Genomic DNA, 24,419 nt, shown 5'->3' with positions numbered 1-24,419 from the left:
ATTGAGAAAATCGTTTCCACAGTGTATGGATTGCGTTTAGATATCTTCCACTCCTAACCAGTTGGTGGCGGTAGTGAGGCAGTGTGTTGTTCACCAACCACTGAATTCATCGCTAGAAGAAGAACCCGGAAGTAAACCAGGTTCCCCGGTATGGAGTTGTATATGCACGTCCCCGCCTTCTACTGCGAGTAAATTACCGTTTAATATTAACTGAGGCTGCCACTGGGTTTTTATCGTATTTTATATTTCTAGGCTCTCCTTAACTGTATTTTTTTTTTGGTCATTATTGTTCATATTTTGCGTTAATTGTGATTAACGCTGTCTCGCTGTGCGCAGGCTAGCTGTGTCTGGAGCGACACGTGCTAATGTTCACGTTTTGGAAGTTTTTTTTTTACGGGTTTTAACATTTTATTGGGTTAACAGTTCGGACGAAGAGTCCCAGTAGATAATCGCTGTGAGAATGTACAGACCCGGTAAGAGGAGCGGTGGAGGAGGGATACCGGACAGGTGAGAGAGAGAATGACTGGTTTGTTTTGATTTTGCTGAAATTAAACTTAACTTAGTGTGTCTTTGTTTACTCATTGTTTTTAAGTAGCCGGGTTATTGCTGTGTCACTCAGTTTACTTGTAAAGAGTTTCCACATCAGACAAACTCAACGAAAATAACATATAAATAACAATAACATAACCTCATGTCATGTGACTCCAAACCAATCAGTTTTACTTAACAAGTAACCTGGAAATTAGAGGAACATGTTTATTTATATATTTGTATATATATATATATATATATATGGACAAGTTTTCACTCTTGGTGGAGGTGGTTTTATCACAAATGAAAGATAAATGATTAATAATTTCAATGGAAACAATTCCTTGGATTATGGATTATGTTTTGAAATCACATCACTCAGACTTCAGAAGTAGTGTAAACGGTGGACGAGAGGTATCATCTAATCTAATCCAACTCTATATGTAAAGCCCTCTAAAACAACCAAAGTGCTTTACAGAATAAACTATTAAAACTCACACTATTATTTTGAAATCTGGTACTTTAACACTGGATTATATGATCTTCTTTTTTTACATTACAAAGTCACACTTGCATATAAATCTTTTGTTCATATATTCATGAATGCTACTGCTACTTTTATCATGAAATGTTACTTTTATTTTGAAATCTGTTACTGGTAAATAAACATTTTGTTCATATAAATTACAAAAAGCACAGCAACCCAATACAAATAGGTACATGTTGATAATCTGGGATGGAATTACAATTTGACTATTGCTAGTTTTCTAAATTCCCAACTTTTAAACTAAAATTTTAAAAAGAATTCCTTATAAAAACATCATATTTATTTCTGCGTAAAAATTGGTGCTTGTAAGACAAACCTCTCTCTGTGTGTCTCTGTCTTGTCTCTGTCTTGTCTCTCACAGGTGGCTCGACTATAAAGCTGTTGGAAAAAGACTCGAAGGGACTCGTTTCATTGCCTTTAAAGTTCCACTCAAACGGGTGAGGAGTCGCTCATCAGACCTGTAAACACACACACACACACATAGAGCAGCCTTTTGTTTTACTAATTAACGTCTCTATCACGTGTGTGTGTGTGTGTCCTTCGTCCTTCAGGCTCTGACTCGTTGTCTCTCGGCCTCTGACGTCTTCGGTCCCTGGGAGCTGCTGGACGCTCTGAGCACAGACAATGAAGAGCTCGGTCTGATCGTTGACCTGACGTTCACTACACGCTACTATCAACTACAGGTAAACAAACAACACACTTAACTCTTAGGTTTTTAATCTATATAATATACACAACAACAAAGCAGGAACCCACAACTTGAACTGCAAAACAACTACATATTTTATTATCTTATTGACATCTCATCCACACGGAGCTAGAGGTTTGAGAGTCCTATTTTTGGAAAATAGGTCCTTAAATTAAAAAATCTCAAAATGCCAGTGTGTATGAAAACTTGTTATAAACAAAAAAGTAAAAAAAAATGTACAGGGAAAGTTACATTTCTGTGTGGATGAGGCCTTCAGGGACACACAGATAAATATTGCATAAACACAAATCAACCAAAACAATTTCACTCCATATGATCTCGTGTTGATTTAATATGTTCTTCTCAGTGAATAGTTTTCTGTCTTCTGTCTTCAGATCTTTTTTTTTCTGTCTTCACATAATAATGCATTTCTTTATCCCAGAACAACAGTTTTGGTAAATACACAGATTTCCAGTTTTTATGTTTTAACGTCTTGAGTATAAGTGATTGAAAAAACACAAATGAACAGATAAAAATACATTTCAGCATGTTATACCAGTGTAGAACATCAGACTGAACGCTATGATTTAACAGGGTGCGTTGACGTGTGTGTGTGTGTGTGTGTTAAGGACGTGCCGGCATCGCTGCTCTTTGTGAAAATCTTCACTGCGGGTCACGAGGTTCCCCGCGACAACACGATCCTGAGCTTCAAGCGCATCGTTCGCAGGTTTCTACGAGAAAACGCAGACAACGGTGAGACCGCGTTTCATATGTCGGGGAACTCTTGTTTTCTTTCTTTTTTTACACACTGACGTTTCTGTTGCAGACAAACTGATCGGCGTCCACTGCACCCACGGCCTGAACCGCACGGGTTACCTGATCTGCAGGTACGTACAGGACACGCCCCTGCGCCTCACTTTAATCATCCAGTGTGTTTTTAACAGGGGTTTGTGACCTGCAGGTATCTGATCGACGTCGACGGGATGGATCCTAAACAGGCTGTCGACTGTGAGTGCTGATTATTGGTCATTATTTGTGATCAGAAATGATTTAAAAGTAAGATATTAAACCTGTTCATTGTTTGTTGTCAGTGTTTAACTCGTCACGGGGCCATGACATCGAGAGAAAGAACTATCTGGACGACCTGCAGCATGGCCCAAAGAGGAGGTGACACACACACACACACACACACATTTACAGAATAATCTATTAAAATCAACTCTGTGATATCTTAAGAATGTGTTTACTGTTTTATCACACAGGAAAGTGAAGTTTTTTAACGGCTCACTCTCCTGCACCAAAGTCCATAGACAAAATCAGCGTTTTTAGCTCATGGGGACACAGGAGCTGCTGCTCTGCTGCTGCCTCGTGTGGTCACTTTGTGTCACTGAGGTGAAACTGAACAAAGGATTTCAAACACTTAAGTGCCAAAATAACACATTTGAGCTTATTAATGGAGGCAGCAGTGGGTCAATAACTCCTGTTTGCTGTGATGCTGAATCGCTGATTTTCTCTATGAACTTTGGTGTGGTGTTAGTAGTATTTGAGCCTTTTTAACCTCGATGGCTGTTTTTTCCACATCAGCAACGAGGGGATAGAAGAGTCGAAGGAGGAGCCACAGAATGGCTGCTCTGCCGAGCGGCCGTCTTCTGAGTCAGTGGACTCTGAGGACAGAGAGGACAGACGGGTCAGAGAGGACAGGCGGGACAGAGAGGACAGACGGGACAGAGAGGACAGACGGGACAGAGAGGACAGGCGGGACAGAGAGGACAGATGGGCCAGAGAGGACAGACGTGACAGAGAGGACAGGCGGGACAGACGAGCACACGGCAGTGACCCCTGGTATCACAGGTACGTACAGCACGGTCCAAAGTTGGAATTCTTGATTTCCTATTTGGAGGTGTTAAGTGGAACACCTCGGAAACTCACCTCACAAACTTGACAATGAGATTACAGTTCCATTTACACCAGAACTCGGAATCTGGAACTTCCAAACGACCACTCGCTGCAGGTCATGTGATGTTTGTGGTCTCTTTTTCCCCACAGATCTCTCTCTCCTCGAGCTTCAAACCACCGCCCACATCATCACGATCATCGTCATTATCCTCCTCCTCCTCCTCCTCCTCTGTATGGCGGCGATCTTCTTTCCGATCCACTGCGAAGCAACGGCGGCCTTCTGCCCGAGCCGCCGTCCATGCCTCCGCTTCATCTGCACACGAGAGCCCACTTCCACCCGTACCAATGGACCGCGCCTCATCTCGACGGTCAGTGGGGGAGCCACAGCAGAGCCCCGCCCCCTCGCTACACAAGGACAGAGCAGGAAGAGGAGGAGCTGGGCCGCCGCCTCCACTTGCCCTGGACCGATGAGGACGAGTGGGCGAGTCATCGCCACAGACACACGCACAGCCTGAGATATGACCACTACTAGACTGATCACATGATCACGTGACTGTGCTGACGGCGGCGCTGCAGTCGTCACAAATCCACAACAGAGTCTCATTTTAATGAGCTGCGGCTGAAAATGCGTCAGTGGACGAGGGACATTAACATTTTATTGACTTGTTTTATTTGCAGAACATGATTTTGCAGGAGGTTCTAGACAACTTTAACAAGATGTTCACTGCTTTTATTTTAGCTGTGAGACCGTGTTTTCTTACAGGAAACTGAAGTTTGTGTCATGAGAATCAAGGGAAAGCAGTGAATTTATTTAGTTTTTATGAAAACTGGCATCAAAAATGAATGGTTTAGGTAAACGCGATTGCTTTGCTTTGAAATTGCTTCATCCTTCCCTTTTTGTTTTTTTTATTGTTTTGCTGTTGCTATGGTTACGCCTGATGTCCGCACTACTCAGGAACTTTGATGAAGGTAAAAACAATTTTTTAAAATCTGGACTGGCAGAAAGGCAGATTATTTTTGTTTGAAAATCCGGATCTGATTTTTACCCGGTCACGTGACCAGCTCGTGTCCTCTTCTTCTAGGTCCAACCATAAAAAGACAGTAGAAGAAGATTGTGTCCTTTAGTAAAGCTCTTATTGTTCTACAGAGGTCACTGTGCCTTGTTCAGCCAAAAGTTGACCCTGCCAACAAAAATAAATGTTTGAAACATGTTTTAATTTAATGTGCACATTTTCTTCTCCCTCTCACCTGCTATAAACGAAGTCTTTAATCGTTAATGGGCAGAATTTATTAGTTGATTAATAAAATAATTTTTTGTGCTGAACTAACAATTTAGTTTTTACAAAATCTAAAATGATCATAAATATACACAAAATCATAAATAAAATTTGTCAGGTTTTTGTTTATTAGTTTATAAACCTTTAGATGAACCCTGTATTTAAAAAGCATTGTCAACAGAGAATTTTATCATTTAAATTAAATCAAAACAACATTGAAGTTTAAAAAGTTACAAATGCACAAAGTCATGCATTTTCTTTTCTAAATTTCACATACATCTATATTTTGTGCGGAAAGTAAATTATATTTACTAAACAAAATTGTCATAATAGTAGTTAAACCTCACAAGAACAATAGTGAGTTAACAAAAGTGTATAATGTAAAATTTCTCCAAGAATATATTTATTCGTTACCTGGTAAATAAACAAATTCAAACTTACGATATAGAATTGTTAAGAAAAAATAAATAAATAAATAAATAAAACCTGTTGTTTTTGTAGTATTCCTCCTGGTGCAGATGCCGTTGTTACCGCGCATGCGCGGGACCTGTCACGACTCGGCTGCTGCTGCCGCGGTGAAACATGGCGATGAAGGCTCTCAGAGGGATGATGAACGGGGCCATGAGTGAGATCTCCTCCGCTGTCGGCGGGAACAGACCGACGACCACCGCCGCCGCGGGTCCGACCTCCGCCTCCGCCGGCTCCCGGGAGCACGCGATGGCCGTGAGCCGGGATTACATCTCCCAGCCCCGCCTGAGTGAGTCCGTGTCCCTCCGTGTTTGTGAGGACCGGAGTTGAGGGACCAACATGACGCGACACATTCCTGAAGATGAACACATGAGATTATGAATAAATGACATCATCACCTTCTCATGGTCGCTGTCAATCATAAAATCACCCGAAATAATCATGATGATGATGAAGATGCTTTCATGTTCTTCATGTAATCTTCCTCATTCCAGATAAACTAATCAACATAATCTGCGTTTTCTGTCCTCAGTTTATAAAACAGTGTCTGGAGTCAATGGTCCTCTGGTGATTTTGGACCAGGTGAAGGTAAGACCTCAGAAGACCCTCCCCCTCCTCATCGTCCTCCTGTCTGAACCAGAACATGGAGATGTACTCATCTGTGACCCAGATCTTATAGTAAACATCATGAACCTTATTAGGAGGTCCTAGATGTTATGTGGGTTGTTTTGGGGTTTAGAAGGTTTGTGTGACCATTAAGTGGGTTCTACAGGTAGTTCAAGGATCTTACTAGAACGCCACAAGAAGGTTCCAAAGGTTTTTTAGGTTGTTTTAGGGTTTAAAGGGTTTAAGTCTACAGGTAGTTTTAGGAACTTCTAAGCTTAGAAGAAGTTTCCAGAGGTTATTTGGGTTGTTCTTGGGTTTCGGTGGTTTAAGTGAGTTCTACAGGTAGTTCAAAGATCTTTCTTGAATCATCATGAAGCTTAAAAGAAGGCTCTCTGGGTTATTTGGGTTGTTTTAGGGTTTAGACAGTTCAAGTAGTCACTAAATAGGTTCTACAGGTAGTTTTAGGAACTTTTAGTCATCAGTATGAAGCTTTTTAGAATTTTCCACATGTTTTTTGGGCTGTTCTAGGGTAAGAATGTCAAAGTTGTCATCAAAAAGGTTCTACAGGGAGTTAAATGATCTCATAGTAATCATCATGAAGCTTATGAGAAGTTTCCAGAGGTTCTTTTTAGGGATTAGAATGTTTAGAAAGTAAGGACAGAGAAGTTCTTCATGTTTTACTGCTGGTTTAACGATTCCTAAGAGAAAACTTCAAGTAGTTTTATTGTATTTTTTGTGTTATTATGAATCTTTCACTAGGCCCGTAAGGTTGTTGTAGGTTTAAGTGATGATTCAACAGTCTCCACAGGTGGTTTTGCAGTAGTTTGTTGTTCATAAAGAAGGTTTCTGAGGTCGTTTCCAGCCCCACTGGTTGGTATATTAGTAGTCCTCCGTCCTCTTATCTCTGTCACTCCTCAGTTCCCCAGATACGCAGAGATCGTCCACCTCACACTGCCTGATGGAACCAGGAGGAGCGGGCAGGTGCTGGAGGTCACGGGCTCCAAAGCCGTGGTTCAGGTACAGTTCAGAGGTCACATGCTTCACCTGTTAACTGTTTACTATCGTTCCTCTGATGACGTTTACGTGATCGCCATGGTGAAACATTTGGTCAGTTATCAGTCACATTATCTGAAGTTTTCTCCTTAAGGAACATCAGTCATCTTCTCAGTTTTCCTCAGTTTGTTGTGACATCCTCGTCACAAAGTCAGGACTGTTTCATTGTCTAACAGCGCCACCGTCAGGTCAAAGTTGTAATCTTCCAGATCTGTGGTTTATGCTACAAATCCTCACCTGTGCTCGTTCCCTGGGCCCCCTGCAGGTGTTTGAAGGGACTTCAGGCATTGATGCCAAGAAGACGAGCTGTGAGTTTACAGGGGACATTTTACGGACACCAGTCTCTGAGGACATGTTAGGTACGACGCACAACAAGACAATAAAAATATCAGTCACTCCACGTGACTGATGTGGACGCTGAGTTTCAACATTGTGTGTGTGTGTGTGTGTGTGTGCAGGTCGTGTGTTTAATGGATCTGGTAAACCCATCGACAGAGGACCAGCCGTCCTCGCTGAAGACTTCTTGGACATCATGGGTACGTCATGGTCATGAGAAATCATTAAACCTGGTTATTGATTGATCAAATTTAAATGTGCTTTTGAATTCTTAGTTTCCTTTCACTTTTATTTCTGGAATCTTCACGTTTACATTTCAGCGACACAACTTTAAAGGGATTGTTTAATGTTTGCTGCTTTATTTCACTGTGAGACTGCATTTTTTAACAAGAAAGGTCTGTTTGTGATGTTTTGTAAACAGCTCACTCTCCCACACCGATGTCCATTGAGAAAAGCAGTGATTTTACATCACAGGGACACAGGAGCTGCGGCTCTACTGCTGCCATGTTTGGTCACGTTGTGTCACTGAGGTAAATCTGAACAAAGAACTTTAAAGAACAATATCACGTAATAACGCCCTTAAACTTCCTGATGGAGGCAGCAGTGGATCAACAACTTCTGTGTGCAGTGATGTAAAATCAGGGTTTCTCTCTATGAACTTTGGTGTGGCAGGAGAATGACATTTGTTTGTAATTGACTGTGTATGATTCTATTACCAGGCCAGCCCATAAACCCTCAGTGTCGTATCTACCCCGAGGAGATGATCCAGACTGGCATCTCTGCCATCGACGGCATGAACAGCATCGCCCGGGGGCAGAAGATCCCCATCTTCTCTGCCGCGGGGCTGCCACACAACGAGGTACAAACACACAGATAAATGAAAGTTTCACATCGTCAAAGACGTTTGTTTGAACGCCGTCCTCCATGTTGCTCTCTCTCTCGCTCTCCCTCTCTCTACTTCCTGCTCTGGCTCCGCCCTCTGCTCAGATCGCAGCTCAGATCTGTCGGCAGGCCGGTTTGGTGAAGAAGTCCAAGGACGTGATGGACTACAGCGAGGACAACTTTGCCATCGTGTTTGCCGCCATGGGGGTGAGAGTCTTAACACACTGAGAGAGGGGCGGGGGCTTCACATAGTGAAGTATGTTACATACAGGTGACATCAACTGAGGAAAAACATGGCTGCCAGAGTTCTACTCCAGCTTAAACCTACTTTATAACTGCTTTATCAGCTTTTCCAACAAGAAACTGAAGATTGTGTCACTTTGGAAGCTCCCACACCAAAGTCCATAGAGAAAATCAGCGTTTTTTGGTCCATGAAGACACAAGAGCTGCTGCTGTGCTGTAACATCATTTGGCAAGTTTCTGCCAAATGTAAATTTGAACAAAGTTTTCCAAACACCAAAGTCACAAAATAACACATTTGAACTGACTGATGGAGGCGGGAGTGGACCAACATCTCCTGCGTGATATGATGTTAAATCGCTGATTTTCTCTATGGTCTTTGGTGTGGGAGAGTGAAAGGTTCATAAAGAACACAAACTTCAGTTGTTGGAAAACAGTGCCTGTAAACATCAGTTTTTGTCTTCCTTCAGGTCAACATGGAGACCGCCAGGTTCTTCAAGTCTGACTTTGAGGAGAACGGCTCCATGGACAACGTTTGTCTCTTCCTCAACCTGGCCAACGACCCCACGTACGACCTTTACACCAAACACCTGCTTCAGAATAAAAGTTTGGAGGTGTTTGCATCATAAATGATAAAGTGTTGTCCGACAGTTTGAAAAGTCTCTGTTCTTTATTCCAGCATTGAGCGAATCATCACACCTCGCTTGGCTCTGACAGCAGCAGAGTATCTGGCCTATCAGTGTGAGAAGCACGTCCTCGTCATCCTCACTGACATGAGCTCGTACGCAGAGGCTCTGCGAGAGGTCAGACACTGTGTCGGAGCTTTTATTCTGAAAGGACAGCGTGAATGAGGGAGTAAACTCTGTGTTGTGTGTGTGTGTGTGTGTTTTTCCTCACCTGTGGTGCTCAGGTGTCTGCAGCCAGAGAGGAGGTGCCGGGACGCAGAGGCTTCCCGGGATACATGTACACAGATTTGGCCACGATCTATGAGAGAGCCGGCAGAGTGGAGGGACGTAACGGCTCCATCACCCAGATCCCCATCCTCACCATGCCCAATGACGGTACACACTCACAAAAACGCATCATTAGGACCAGGTTTTGGTCTCCATGAGGACTAACAAATACAAATACACACACGCACTCTAAAATGCTAAATAAGGCAGTGTTGTTTGAACAGTGTGTTCTTGTGTCTGTAGACATCACTCATCCTATACCCGACCTGACCGGTTACATCACCGAGGGTCAGATCTACGTGGACAGACAACTTCACAACAGACAGGTAAAGACAGCTGCGTCTCTTCAGAGACTTGGACTAAAGAGTCTTTAAAATGATAGTTACTGTGGTTGGAGGAAGTACTGACACATAGTCAGAGCTGGTTGCGCTGTGAGCGCCCCCTGGATGCCACCAGGAAACTCAGACTGTTTAAATCTCACTCTTACACAGCCTTTTTCCAACAAGAAGCTGAAGTTTGTGTCACTTTGTAAACGACTTTTTCCCCCTACACCAAAGTCCATTGAGATAATCAGCGCTTTTAGCTCACAGGGACGTAGGAGCTGCTGGTCTACTGCTGCCTCGTGTGGTCAGTTTGTGTCACTGAGGTAAATCTGAACGAAGGATTTCAGACACTGTCGTCTCAAAATGAAAATGTGTACTGACTAATGGAGGCAGCAGTGGGTCAACAACTCCTGTGTGCTGTGATGTAAAATCGTTGATTTTCTCTATGGACTTTGGTGTTGGGGGAACAAACTTCAGTTTTACTGTTGGAAAAGGCTGTCACAGCAAAATCAAGCAGCAAAGTGGCTAAAAACATTTACTTGTGTCTCTGTTGGCACTCATGGTGCAGTCAGTGCTTAGTATGTGTCAGTATCTCAACATATAACAACACTTGAACTTGAAATATCCCTTAAACAACCTAACAACAGTGTAGATTCAGAGTTCTGATACAAGATGTGATGTTCTGCATGGCTGCCTTTGGAATATTTACACTCACAGAGCGGCTGATTCTGGACAGGAAGTGTGCGAGGAGCTCATTAACCAGTGTCACCCTCTTTTTTCAGATTTACCCTCCCATCAACGTGCTACCATCTCTCTCTCGTCTCATGAAATCGGCCATTGGTGAGGGAATGACCCGCAGAGACCACTCTGATGTTTCCAACCAGCTCGTACGTACAAACACAAACTCAGCTTCTTCTGCTGAGTCTGTCACTCTCTGACCGTGTGCTGTGTGTGTGTGTGTGTGTGTGTGTGTGTGTGTGTGTGTAGTATGCGTGTTATGCTATAGGGAAGGACGTTCAGGCCATGAAGGCCGTGGTGGGCGAGGAGGCCCTGACGGCCGATGATCTTCTCTATCTGGAGTTCCTGACCAAGTTTGAGAAGAACTTCATCTCCCAAGGTACACCTCAGGGTTCTCAGGGAGACTTTATCGTCACAGGGTGCAGGTTTACTGACGGCGTGTTATGTCTGTGTCCAGGTGCGTATGAAAACAGGAGTGTGTTCGAGACTCTGGACATTGGATGGCAGCTCATGAGGATCTTCCCCAAAGAGATGCTGAAGCGGATTCCTCAGAGCACCTTGGCTGAGTTTTACCCCCGCGAAGCCAAACACTGAACCGATGCTTGCTGCTTCCACGTGTTCTAGTGAAGCGTCACTGCATTATAAATATATGTATATATATATACATTACATACAGTGTAGTGTTGTGGCCGTCTTGTGGCCTTGAAAACAACCCGCTAACGCTCAAAGAGCCAGAAACAGAAAAAATACCGCGCAAGGTTTACAGAGAGATTTAAAGGTCGTCATATGTTGACGTAGGTGAAATTCTGATTATTGATTTATGCTAATACTAACCAAATAGTGACACGAAAAACTTCCATAATCAAGGTTTTACTGTGTCACAAAGAATATCACTCACAGCTGATGAACCATGTGTTCAGTCGATAGACGCCACTTGGTGGCGCTGTTCACTGACAGACACTGTCGTGTTACTGTGGTGCGGTTCAGTACGAGACAGAATATCTAACAGTTTTCATGAAAGCCATGTCTGTAAAAGGGAAACCAGGAGAAAGACATTTGAATTATTTTGATATGAATGTGTGTAAACTAACTGCTTGATGATGGTGTTGATGTCGTTTCTTTGGATGATCGTTGTTTGTCGACTAAAGTTTAACGTGTGAACACATCGGCCTTGAAATATCTCTGGATTACTGTCTGTGTTTCTGTTTGATCAGTGTATTGCTTATTGATTAGATGTAATAATCAGATTGCATGCATTGTCGCTGAACATTTCCTGTCGATGCCTCATCAAGTAATAAGTGAAATAAAAGCTGCCGTCTCATTATTTCTCATCAGTAATTAGTGTGTTGGGAACACATTTACATCACTTATGGTTAGTTGATTAGTAGTAATCACTAAATAATAGTCAACCAAAACAACTGATGAATCAATTGATAATAAATATAAACATGTTAATGTGTAGACACAGTATTTATACTGAGTTGTATTTGCCTGAAATGCTTTGTTTTGTCACAAACAGACCCCAAGTGTAATATAAGTTGTATACTTTGTGTTTCGTAGTAATTAGCTTATGCTTCATTTTCATTCTAAACATTTTAGCATGAACTCATTCACATTAGTGGGCCTTAAACTGCGACATGTTAGTGCTAGTCAAAGATATAAAACCCCAACAGAATTTCAAGTTTGAAGCGAGTATAATTTCAATTGATAACAAATTAGCTTTGGAATAAACTAGTTTAGCCCTAATGCTATATGGTTAATATTAAAGATAAACTAGCTTATTTGTGTCAGCAGGAATTTAAGCTAGTTTAAACCCGGCCCCTTTCTTGTCTCTGAAAAGGCAAGTGCTGATTGGTTAGGAAATAATTTGAAAATTAGCTCATTACAGGAAGTAGCTTTACCCACACAGGATGTTGGAATTAATAAGAAGGTGGGCGTGACACTCAGGTGAACTTTTGCTAAGAAGGCAGGGTGGCAGCGGCGGCCATGTTGTTGTTGTGTTGGTCTGTGTTGAACGTTCTGAAGAAAATAAACTGATGTTCAACTTTCAAAATACATTTACCTCCAGGAGACACTGGGACATTTAGCTAGCTCTCCAGGTGCTAAGCTAACAGCATGACAAAGAAGGGACAAACAAAAAAAAGTGCACCTACACGGACAGGAAGTTCACAGGAGAGATGTGGTGGCGCTGAAGGAGAACACAAAATGGACGTCAGATAAAGTGAGTGTTTTTTGTTTGTTTAATGTTTTACCAATGGTGAAACACATCACTGTAGCTCATTGTGTGTTTAATTTGTTAGCTGAGAGTTTGTTGTGTTGTGTCTTAAACCTAGCTTAAATCTGTCTTTAAACCTATCTCAAACCTATCTTAAATCTGCCTTAAACCTAGCTCAAACCTATCTTGAATCTGCCTTAAACCTAGCTCAAACCTATCTTAAATCTGTCTTAAACCTATCTTAAATCTGCCTTAAACCTAGCTTAAACCTTTATCTTAAATCTGCCTTAAACCTATCTCAAACTTGTCTTATTTGCTTATTGCACTGGTTTAAATTATAATTTCATTTTCATCATGTCATTCAGCTGATTATTTGATCATATATTTATGCTTACAAAGAGACTTTTGTGTGTTTTTTTCATGTTGTTGACAAGTGATTGGAGTACAAACACATAAACATTTCATAAATTTGCATTTTATCCTAATGGAGTGTAGGTTTATACATTTTGACACATAATTCATTTTAATTATAGAGTAAATGGTTTATGTTGTGAGATGTTTTTCTGTTTGGAGTGAGGTGGATATTCACCTGAAGGTGAATCTGAGGTGACGTCTCTAATTCACTTAACCTCCACAGAGAGAGACAGAGTCTGTCGTTATTCATTTTAATAAAGTGTGAAAACGTGCCATGAAATGCACTCGGCAGCTGTGCAGGTGACCACAGGGAGGCGCTGTTGGTCCACGTCAGCAGTTACTGCACTTTCTATCTCTCCTCAGTGAAGTAATAATAAGAAGATTGAAGGTGGAGATTTTCTTTTTTCGCCCCTCTCTGCATTCGGACACCAGGTCACACATGAAAGTTGAACTTAGAGATGAGAGTCAAAGTCTGTTATTTGCTGAAGTGTCTGAAGTCGAGTGTTTTCCTGTGGAGATTTGAGAGATGAAGGCAAAGGACTGTGGTCAGACTGTGGTCAGATTCTTGTCTGAGCATCAGATGCAGAGATTAATCTGAGCTGTATTCATTCTCTCTCTCTGCTAAATGGCATAAATCTGCATGTGTTGCAGCTTTGAGTCGAGAAACCAGCTCTGAAAAACAAAAGAAACAACAAACTCAAAAATAAAACTCCTACATTTCAAAACATAAATGACCTCATTGATGCACTGCAGTGATTTTCTTCTTCTTCTTCTTCTTCTTCTTCTTCTTCTTCTTCTTGTTCTTCTTCTTCTTCTTCTTCTGTCTGTTTCTGAGCACATTTCCATCCAGGGCGTAGAGGGGAGTCGGAGAATCAGAAGGATTAGGTGTTTCTGTTATTTTGCAGTATGAAGAGGTCTATGCAGACCTGGCACCATGAGGAGGCTTAAGACGGCTTAGCCCACTCAGTTATATTTAAAGGAATAGTTCAGGGTTTTTTTTATATATGAGGGATTGATACATTATCAACAGCCAAGTGTGTCGTCATTTCACTAAATCTGCAGATACTTGCTGTCAGAGTTTGTAAAGCTCTCTCTATCTCTCTCTCTCTCTCCTAAGCACCAAAGTCCATAGAAAAAATCTGCAATTTTTACATCACAGCACACAGGGAGATGTTGCTCCGCCGCTGCCTCCATCAGTGAGTTCATATGTGTTATCGTGCCACTCGGGGGGGGTTTGATTTACCTCCGCGACACAATCTTCCAAATGAGGCAGCAGGAGACCGGCAGCTCCTGTAACCCTGTGAGGTAAAAAAAAAACGCTGTGTCACTGCCAGCTTAAAAAAACCCGATGATTTTCTTTATGGAGTTTGGTGCAGGAGAGAAAAAATAAGCTGAAGTCTCTTGATTGAAAAAGCTGTCAAACAGCAACACTAGCACATTCTTAAAGGGGCTATATGTATGCAACACAAGTTTAATACGTGTACTACAATCCAAATTACAAATATTAACAGGCTTTGTCCCCCCCCCCCACCGGGGGGTTGGTTGCCAGGTAGTTGCCTCTATAAGGAGCTGCACTTATGAACATAAACTGTAATTATGGCTAAACCGGCTGCACATTTGTTATCAGTGAAGCCAGTGTTTTTGATTTAACATGTATTTTTTTAATCTCTCATGGTCCTTTTTATGACTTAATACAAAACAAATTCTTGCGTAGCGGCTCTTTAAAGGTATCGTAGACTGAAGCAGGCAAAGATTTTTATTATTATTTCATTATTTACTGTCCCTGCTGACATTCATGTTATCAGTGAGAGTGAGTTTGCAGCTCTAAGGCAGGTCCACAGAAGTGTGCTCGGCAAAGTCATTAAGCAGAAAAAGCAGAATTATGGGCTGGAAAACTATAGTACTATACTATAGGACCACACTGTCCTACTGAATATTTTCCTTTAGGTTTGCTGTTTGTTGAAATGAAGCAGTGAACAGCTGCTCCTCTGTCCTTTCTCCTGCTGCTTCTCTCACAATAAATGCAAACTAGTTCTACTTGAATGTCATTTTTTTATGTTCACTCTTTCACTCTTTAGTTCTTTGGTTAAATTGCCTGTTTTCAAGTCACAATATGATATTATATATTGTGATATACTGAGTATTGCAATATAATATATTGTGATATACTGAGTATTGCGATATACAAAGTAATTCAATATATATATGTTTTAATGGTATTTGGGTATACTGTGTATTGTGATATACAAAGTATTTCAATATATATATGTTGTAATGGTATTTGGATATACTGTGTATTGTGATATATATCACAATATATGAGTATTGCAATATCATATTGCGATATACTGAGTATTGCGATATCCTGTATTGTGGTTTATTGAGTATTGCATTATACTGAGTATTGTGATATACTGAGTATTGCATTATACTGAGTATTGCGATATACTGAGTATTGCGATATACTGAGTATTGCGATATACTGAGTATTGCATTATACTGAGTATTGCGATATACTGAGTATTGCATTATACTGAGTATTGCATTATACTGAGTATTGCATTATACTGAGTATTGCGATATACTGAGTATTGCGATATACTGAGTATTGCATTATACTGAGTATTGCATTATAGTGAGTATTGCGATATACTGAGTATTGCGATATACTGAGTATTGCGATATACTGAGTATTGCATTATACTGAGTATTGCATTATACTGAGTATTGCGATATACTGAGTATTGCATTGTACTGAGTATTGCATTATACTGAGTATTGCGATATACTGAGTATTGCATTATACTGAGTATTGCATTATACTGAGTATTGCATTATACTGAGTATTGCGATATACTGAGTATTGCGATATACTGAGTATTGCATTATACTGAGTATTGCATTATACTGAGTATTGCGATATACTGAGTATTGCGATATACTGAGTATTGCGATATACTGAGTATTGCATTATACTGAGTATTGCATTATACTGAGTATTGCGATATACTGAGTATTGCATTGTACTGAGTATTGCATTATACTGAGTATTGCGATATACTGAGTATTGCATTATACTGAGTATTGCATTATACTGAGTATTGCATTATACTGAGTATTGCGATATACTGAGTATTGCGATATACTGAGTATTGCATTATACTGAGTATTGCATTATACTGAGTATTGCGATATACTGAGTATTGCGATATACTGAGTATTGCGATATACTGAGTATTGCATTATACTGAGTATTGCATTATACTGAGTATTGCGATATACTGAGTATTGCATTGTACTGAGTATTGCGATATACTGAGTATTGTATTTTACTGAGTATTGCATTATACTGAGTATTGCAATATACTGAGTATTGCAATATACTGAGTCACTGTATCACTGTATGGGTTTTTTCCTTCCACCCGGAACCCCCTCAGGTTCTTCATCCTGGTGCCAGGCTTGCGTCTCTGGATGATCAGGTTGCATCCTCAGGCAGCTCTGAGGAGCCGACCATGAAGGGAAAGATCTAACTCCCACAGTGAGCCCGTAGAGTTAGAACCAGATGGTATGAGTGGGATTGTTAGACTGGACAAGGAAGAGCATCTTGTTCTTGTTTTAGGAGCTGGTTTGTTGACGTTGACGGACATTGTTGTAGGAGAGCAGAGCTGACGCACTTGGGAGAACATCTTGGGAAAGTTTGTCCAAAATCCCTTGAATTAGCCCAGAGAAAGTGAGGAAAAGAGAGTCTGTGCAGCAGGGAAGTGCAGTTAATTCAGTATGAGGGGACAGATGGAGTCCAGCTCTGAGTTATTTGTGTGTCAAATCAGCCCCACACTGAGCCGCTATGAAAACAAACCTGTAGGCGGCCATTTTCAGAGGGTTTTGTCTTTCATCCCTGAGGTCAGCGGCGTCTTAATGGCAACTTTTATATACAGTCCATGGCATCTTCCCAGGGAGAGGTCTCACATTTCACTGCTTGCTTTCCACACCAAAGTCCACAGAGAAAAACAGGGTTTTTAGCTCACAGGGACACAGGAGCTGCCGATCCACTGCTGCATGGTTTGGTGAGTTTGTGTCACCGAGGTAAATCTGAACTAAGGATTTCAAACACTGAAGTCATAAAATGGCACATTGGAACTTGGTAATGGAGGCAGCAGTGGCTCAAAATCCCCTGTGTGTCATGGTGTAAAATTGCTGATTTTCCTAATGGAGTTTGGTGTGGGAGAGTGAGTGACACAAACGTCTGTTTCCTGTTGGAAAAAGTCTGTCTAACAGCAAAATAAAGCATTGATATTGATATATATTATTATAAGATATTAAATGAAATCAGAATAGTTTCTTTCTCGTGTCCTTGCTGGCAGCCATGTTTTGACTGGGTGCAGTAAAGCAGATGACTCTTGAGCATCGCTGGCATGTCTGCCACTCACTAAGAGGCCACTGTTTCTGTGGCGTCTTGTGACAACTTTGATTACGTACAGCGTATTTAACTTGCCGGGAGAATAAAAGTGGATCCTCGTGTCGACTGAATGAGTGTGAGCGTCGTTCAAGGAAACGAGGAGCTGGTGGCAGGAACTCTACTTGTCCTACGTCTCTCATGAAATTATGAAATTACTGTTGGTGAAACATTTTTAATTTCAGTCTGACGCTCAGAGAAAAACACACTTCTCCCTCTCCTCTCCTCTCCTCTCCGTTGATATGGATGTGAGTAGACGAGTGTGAGGCAGTGATTTTGATGGGTAGTGGCAGGTATGTGGCATCTCTGTCTTTTCTCCACTGCTCTGATTGCTCACGGTTCCTCTGCCACAGTGTCGCCGTGTGTGTGTCTGTGTGTTGTCAGCGTGGCTTCAGGCGTCTCACACCTTCTTTTGTTGTCCTCTGTGTTGCCTTTAATGGATCTTTTTTTCTTTTCTTTTCATAAAAAACACGACATCGCAGAAATGACTAAGACCAGCGTGTCGTTATTTCGTCCTTTGACTTTTTTAGAACGTTTTCACTTTCACCACAAGAGTGACAGTTGGTGGACAGACTCTCCAAAAGCAGAAGTGAATAAACAGACGTGATCTTAAAGACAAACTAAATCAAAACAAATATTTGAATAAATTCATCAGAGTGTGAGTTTAAATGCAGTGACACCAGCGCTGTTCATCCTCAGAATCCTCCGTGTGTTGTACGATCAATATTTGTGTCCGTGGGTCAGAAACACTGTGCACTGTGTGTGTCGTTTGTTCTGGTTTGTTTCTCTGTGTTAGTAATCGATTCATCTGGTGTTAATCTGTCGTGATTAATCAATGGAGTTGAAAAGGTTGATAAATCCCAAACCTCAAAAGGATGATGTTGTTAATCTTAAATGTCTTGTTATCTCCACAAACTAAAAATGATTCACCTTTCACTGATTTATTTGCTACATGAAGCAAAGAAACAACCAGAAAATATTGACATTTAAGAAGCTTGAAACTGATTATTTGGTTATGAAAGTAGTTTTTGACAGGAAACTAATACTGTCTTTGCACAGTATATTGTTGTCATTTATAACATTTCTATAATTCTTTCTTTATTTTTGTTTGGTGTGAAAGGATTCGATTTGAAACTGAAGATATTCTTTCTTTCTTTTTCTTTTTCTCTCAAATGAATCTTGTTCAGGCCCCAAAACCTCTGAAATTTTGCGACTGCATCAGGCCTGGTGAAAGTTTACGTGTGAAAGTGTGTGCAACTATGGAAGTGGGAGGGGCTAATGAAAATGGGGGTAAACACAAGCTTTTATGTTGGAACACGCATTCTCAAAATTTGATCATGATTACAATAAGACTGTGAAGTGTCGTCTTCTCCTGTACTAAAACATGCAGTTCATTGGAGTTATAAGCATTGTGGGAGCTAATTTTACAACGTTGAATTTAGATTTAGTAAGTTTCACACACATAACATTTGTGATAGTGACATTGATGTTTGCTCAGAGGCACACAAGCCCAATATTTGAACCAATAACCCTTCATTTACAATTTCTCCTTTTTTGCAATAATACTATTCGACGAGGATGGGATTCGAACCCACGCGTGCAGAGCACAATGGATTAGCAGTCCATCGCCTTAACCACTCGGCCAAAGATGGGGCAAAAGGGACTGCCCGGGTGGGGGAAAGAAAAAAAGAGAGAGGAAGGAAGGGGGGAAAGAGGGAAAAAGAAAAGGAGAAAAAAGGAGCAAAACGTACACGATATCCATTTCTTCTCTACTCTCTTGTCTTCTCAACATTGTTTACACAAACTTCTGCACTTATTGCAAGGTTAATCATGACTTTAATTTTCATGTCTCTTGCGGGATTTGAACCTGTGCTGTGGCAACATCCCAATGTACCAAAGCGCTTTGGACATTCCTAAAGTCTACTGTAGGTGGCAGCATGCACCAAAACAATGTATTAACACTGTATAATTGTAAACATAAACTTATTAAATTACTTAGTAATTTATTTTTTATTATATATATTATTTTTTCTAGTATCTACTAAGGAAGTACTTAGTACTTCGACATGTTTTACCGCTCCTTTTTTTGGTCAAATCTGTGCAGCACAAGTGAATAAAACAAACTCCAAATTGAGCACAGAAAGTACTTTTCAAAAATCTTTGGTTGAGACAAAGAGTGTCAGGTTTTGTTAACAAATTTAAAATGATTCTGCAAGTAACTCTGGCTTGACACTCACTGTCATCCTGTTTTTCAAGTGGAAATTAAATAAAAATGTGAAGGCTGTTCTTGGCTCAAATAAAATTTAATTTATTTGAACAATATTGAACCACACAGTAAGTGTAAAACTAGAACCCATCTGCGAACAGACAGACATGAAGAGAGACTGAACATTAGAATAATTTTCAAAAATAACAGACACAAATTATAAACAATACCAGCATTCACTGACATTTCGTGCCGCAGCTGGTAACAATATAACAATGACAGCAACTACTTTAAACTGTTCTTCCACTGATCCAGTGTCAGTCCTGAGGCTGGACAGTACCACCGCCCCTTCAGCTGGGTGTGTCCAGTCTTTTTATTTTTTTCATGGCCACACCCCTTGCAGGTGTAGTGGTAATGTTCCTTTGCCAGCCTTTTTCGTGGTTGCGCGCCCATAGCCACTAGCTCCTCATCTTCCTGGGAAGCTTTCTGCAGTCTCCAGGCACGTTGCCTTGGCTGAGGTGGAAGGCACGCTTGCTGGTGAGGCGCTTGCTGGTGAGGAGCTTGCTGGAAAGAAGGAGCTTGCTGGGAAGAAGGAGCTTGCTGGAAAGAAGGAGCTTGCTGGAAAGAAGGAGCTTGCTGGAAAGAAGGAGCTTGCTGGAAAGAAGGAGCTTGCTGGAAAGAAGGAGCTTGCATGAACGGAGGCGCTTGCATGAATGGAGGAGCTGGCACAAATTGTGGAGGGAATCGGGGAGGTGGCAATGGTAGATAGGACACAGGCCTGTTTGCCGCCAGGGTGCACTGGCGGGGGAAAGCTTCCCCCTCGTGGTTTTCAGGCTCCTCAAATGTCATCACTTCATGAGCATGCTGCACAGGGGCAGCCGGAAGTGTGTTTATCGCAGGGAGAGACTCCTTAGCCAGGTGCAGCTGTTTGGGAAGTATAGTGCCTTGCAGCAGCATGTCCCTGTCCTTCCTCTTATCCCTCCTGCAGATGTCCCGCCAGTAACTGTCTGGTTTTCCTGTCTTAGTCATCTGCAAGCATTAAATATAAAACAGGTTAATGTCAAGCTTGTAGGCTATGTGTACGTACAGACAGACACAGAGCGGAGGAAATTATACATGTATGTATGTATGTACGTACAGTATGTACTTGTATATTAGAGCTGCAACTAACGATTATTTTCATAATCGATTAATCTGTCGATTATTTTCTCGATTAATAGTTTGGTCCATAAAATATCAGAAAACCTTAAAAAATGTCGATCTGTGTTTGTCAAACCTGGAAATGATGATGTTCTCAAATGTCTTGTTTTGTCCACAAACCAAAATGATTCACTTTTAATGATTTTTGTTATCCAGAGCAAAGAAACGAAGAAAAAACTCACATTTAGGGGGCTTAAACAATCAGAAATTTTGTTTTGATCATGAAAAAAGCTTTGATTAATCGATTATCAAAATAGTTGTCGATTCATTTAGTAATCGATTAATAATCGATTCATTGATTAATTGTTTCAGCACTAATGTATATGTAAGTACATAATGTATGTATGTAGGTATGTTTTGCATTATTGTTTTAATATTGTTAAAGCACTTTGTAAATGTATGTTTTAAAAGGTGCTATATAAATACAGTTATAATTATTATTATTATTATCATCACCATTATTACAGTGCTGGTATGTACAGCAACGCCCTTATACACTATATATTCTTATATTTAGAGATGTCTGACATGCACCAACAACACCAAAACAAATTCCTTGTATGTGTAAAAAACGTACTTGGCAATAAAACGTTTTCTTATTTCTGACAGGCAGAACCTCTGTTAGCAAAGCCGCTACGCTACATGTATGAATGCAACGTAGTTACAATCGCGCTGAAGGGAGGGAAAATTAAACTGTGTATTTTTTTCCACACGGTTCAACATTCGGCTTATAAACGCCGTTTCATTTATAGTATTAATCAAGTTTCCAAACCTTTATTCGCGATCGTTCAGGTGTATGCGGTGAAAAATATGTCCGACACGCTAACGAGATAACCACGCCCCCTACATCACGTGGCTTGTTCGGAGCTGTGTTCGGAGCTGTGTTCGGACCTCGATTGAAACTCTTTGATCTCGTTAGGACTGTGTTCGGACCTGGTTAGGACCTGTTAGGACCTGGTTAGGACCTGTTAGGACCTCAGAGGCAGGCCAGAAACTGACGGGTACGGCCACCTCGTCTCCTCTGTGTGTGTTTTTCATCACAAAGAAGTCGCGGTGGAACTGCTGAGCTAAAGGGCAAAGGTCAAGGGCCTGGACGCTGGTTGTGATTGTTCAGTGACGAGTGAAATCATGTCATCATGTCATGATTTATTCTGACTGAGACATTAGGAGCCGTTGTTATGACGATGAGTCACAGCACTTCCGTGACTATCGGAGCCATACATTAAATTTAATGAAGTCACGCAGCAGAATCTGTGGATTAAGAACCACAGCGCTCGCTGATGTACAGTGACAAAAAGGCCACATATTCAAATCTAAACATAACCACAGTCACGTAACGGCTCTTTCTGTGCGGTTAATTAAAGTCAGAGCAGCGCTTTGTCTTCTCTCCGTCTCATTAGCCGCTGAGCTCATTGATTAGCGTGTAGCTGTAGCTCAGGCTGGAGTCAGACGATCAGTCATGTGACCACACTGTCCTTCAGCTCTTTATGACTAGATTTTTATGAGTCAAAGGTTCTGCTTTGTTGTATTTGTATCTCCTCGTGTGTGTGTGTGTGTGTGTTTGTTTTGTTAGCAGTGTGAATTTCACAAAACAGTTTGCGATGCACGACAACATCAATATCACGACACAGTCATTCTGCGATCGTTTGTGTTCACAGCCAGCAAGTCATCTGAAAAGTGGCCTGTGAAGGTATTTGTGGTTCCACACCATAGATGGTAGAGTAATGAAAATGAAATGTGCAGGCTCGAGTGTTAGCTTAGCTCTTAGCTTCACCAGTCAAATCTCAATTGTCTGTGTTGAATTTAGATTTAGTTCGTTTTGCACACGCACCATTTCATGACAGTGAATTTGACGTCTGCTTAGAGGAACACAAGCCCAAGATTTGAACCAATAACCACTTACAATATCCATTTACAATTCCTTTCCTCTTGACAAGTTGAACGACGAGGATGGGACTTGAAACCCACGCGTGCAGAGCACAATGGATTAGCAGTCCATCGAGAAGACAAAGAAAGAGGGGAAAGGGGGAGGAGAAAAGGAGAAAAAAAGAGAAATTTCAGCTTAAATTCTTATACCATCAGATGTTCTATCACAAAAATCACTATTTATATATAAAATTAAGCTTAGATTCTTATACCATCAGAATCCTAAAAAGATAATATCAACATTAGTTATGTATGTGTGGGTGTGAACGATGTGTGCATGTCAGGACTCTTCTTTATTGAATTAACCTTTATTTAACCAGGAGGTTTCTCTTATTATTGTGGAAGACGTGGCTTAGATATCACTCACCATAGCAACATTACAAAATGAATCAACACAATGAATCAATGCCAGGATTTGCACCTAGAATCTTCCACCCAAAGGATTGCTGTGTTGCAAATCAACTCTATTTTGATATGTTGCCAACTTGCAATTGTTTGAATTTGTTTTTTTTGCAAATTATTTAACACTTAAAATAAACGATTTAACACTTAACATAAATAAAAACAAATACTGTAAGTTCTACAAATTATTTACATTTTTTACATGGTGCTTTTCCACGAATGAATGAATGAATGAATGAATGAGTGTCAAAAGTTTCAAATGCAGTTGACAACACTGTAGCCGTCCAATCAGCAGTGAGCAACTGTCACTCACCAATCCGGTTACTGTCCACCCACAATCTGATTGGCTCTTTTGCCCCTCTGGTTAGGAACATTCTATCTGTGTTCGGAGGAGGTGTTAGGACTTTGTTAGGACCTGTTAGGACTTGTTAGGACTTTGTTAGGACCTGTTAGGACCTGTTAGGACTTTGTTAGGACTTTGTTAGGACCTGTTAGGACTTCAAGAACTGACGGTGGAACTGCTTGGCTAAAGGGCTATGGTCATGACCGGTCAAATCTTGCGTGATTTTTGCGAGATTTGTGCATCATATGTGTATATATATATATATATATGTATGTATGTATGTGTATATATATATATATATATATATATATGTATGTATGTATGTGTATATATATATATATATATATATATATATATATTCCTCCTCGTCACATGTTTGAAAAAGCAGAAGTATAAACTTATATGTAAGCGATAGCGTTGTGATATAACTGAAGAAAATAAAACTGCTGTTATCACCGTCCTGGATTAAACTGCTGCTCTTCATCCTTGTATGTATTTAAAACTTGTATTTTTTTTAACAGTATATCATTTTAAACTGATTCATGTTTTCACTTTGCTTTAATTCGTCTGCTAGACTGTTCCATTTAACAATTTAACCCCCGAGATTGAAACACACATATGAGGATTAGGGCCACATATGAGTGTTTTTTGGAAAAAGTCAGAATTATGACTTCAATCTCAGAATTTTCTTTTTACCTTTGGCCCTAATCCTCTTCGGTACT

General features: G+C 40.7%; 3 protein-coding genes and 1 non-coding gene across 4 annotated transcripts; 2 read left to right on the top strand and 2 right to left on the bottom strand.

Annotated features, from left to right (window-relative positions):
* The first annotated feature begins 96 nt into the window (after positions 1 to 96).
* dusp11 (dual specificity phosphatase 11 (RNA/RNP complex 1-interacting)) lies at positions 97 to 4,873 on the top strand. The gene is made up of 9 exons (XM_058616796.1): positions 97 to 507; positions 1,440 to 1,515; positions 1,630 to 1,761; positions 2,396 to 2,519; positions 2,593 to 2,653; positions 2,728 to 2,774; positions 2,858 to 2,933; positions 3,351 to 3,617; positions 3,813 to 4,873. The coding sequence occupies exons 1-9, from the start codon at positions 461 to 463 to the stop codon at positions 4,192 to 4,194; spliced, it is 1,212 nt and encodes a 403-aa protein (XP_058472779.1). The 5' UTR covers positions 97 to 460; the 3' UTR covers positions 4,195 to 4,873.
* A 600-nt stretch (positions 4,874 to 5,473) lies between these two features.
* atp6v1b2 (ATPase H+ transporting V1 subunit B2) lies at positions 5,474 to 11,222 on the top strand. Its single transcript, XM_058616794.1, has 14 exons — positions 5,474 to 5,696; positions 5,940 to 5,995; positions 6,932 to 7,030; positions 7,332 to 7,425; positions 7,525 to 7,602; positions 8,122 to 8,261; positions 8,390 to 8,491; positions 8,995 to 9,092; positions 9,204 to 9,327; positions 9,435 to 9,585; positions 9,721 to 9,803; positions 10,583 to 10,687; positions 10,788 to 10,917; positions 10,996 to 11,222. Exons 1-14 carry the CDS (start codon positions 5,522 to 5,524, stop codon positions 11,130 to 11,132), a joined length of 1,572 nt encoding a protein of 523 aa, XP_058472777.1. The 5' UTR covers positions 5,474 to 5,521; the 3' UTR covers positions 11,133 to 11,222.
* Positions 11,223 to 19,187: 7,965 nt separating this feature from the next.
* trnas-gcu (transfer RNA serine (anticodon GCU)) lies at positions 19,188 to 19,269 on the bottom strand. Its single transcript has one exon. It is a non-coding gene; the product is annotated as a tRNA-Ser (tRNA).
* A 28-nt stretch (positions 19,270 to 19,297) lies between these two features.
* Positions 19,298 to 22,024, bottom strand: LOC131445890 (fibrous sheath CABYR-binding protein-like). The gene is made up of 2 exons (XM_058616625.1): positions 21,799 to 22,024; positions 19,298 to 20,855 (listed from the first exon to the last, which is right to left on the bottom strand). Exon 2 carries the CDS (start codon positions 20,853 to 20,855, stop codon positions 20,112 to 20,114), a length of 744 nt encoding a protein of 247 aa, XP_058472608.1. The 5' UTR covers positions 21,799 to 22,024; the 3' UTR covers positions 19,298 to 20,111.
* Between the last annotated feature and the right edge of the window lie 2,395 nt (positions 22,025 to 24,419).

Source organism: Solea solea, chromosome 19, assembly GCF_958295425.1.
Source record: "Solea solea chromosome 19, fSolSol10.1, whole genome shotgun sequence".
NCBI lineage: Eukaryota > Metazoa > Chordata > Actinopteri > Pleuronectiformes > Soleidae > Solea > Solea solea.
This window is presented reverse-complemented; position numbering and strand designations above follow the sequence as displayed.

Excerpts from the sequence above, each read along its gene's own strand:
- dusp11 (XM_058616796.1), top strand. The coding sequence starts at position 461 with ATGTACAGACCCGGTAAGAGGAGCGGTGGAGGAGGGATACCGGACAG. Across the intron at positions 1,516-1,629 it reads TTAAAGTTCCACTCAAACGG|GCTCTGACTCGTTGTCTCTC; the intron begins GTGAGGAGTCGC and ends TTCGTCCTTCAG. Across the intron at positions 2,934-3,350 it reads CAGCATGGCCCAAAGAGGAG|CAACGAGGGGATAGAAGAGT; the intron begins GTGACACACACA and ends TTTCCACATCAG.
- atp6v1b2 (XM_058616794.1), top strand. The coding sequence starts at position 5,522 with ATGGCGATGAAGGCTCTCAGAGGGATGATGAACGGGGCCATGAGTGAG. Across the intron at positions 8,492-8,994 it reads TCGTGTTTGCCGCCATGGGG|GTCAACATGGAGACCGCCAG; the intron begins GTGAGAGTCTTA and ends GTCTTCCTTCAG. Across the intron at positions 9,093-9,203 it reads AACCTGGCCAACGACCCCAC|CATTGAGCGAATCATCACAC; the intron begins GTACGACCTTTA and ends TCTTTATTCCAG.
- LOC131445890 (XM_058616625.1), bottom strand. The coding sequence starts at position 20,855 with ATGACTAAGACAGGAAAACCAGACAGTTACTGGCGGGACATCTGCAGG.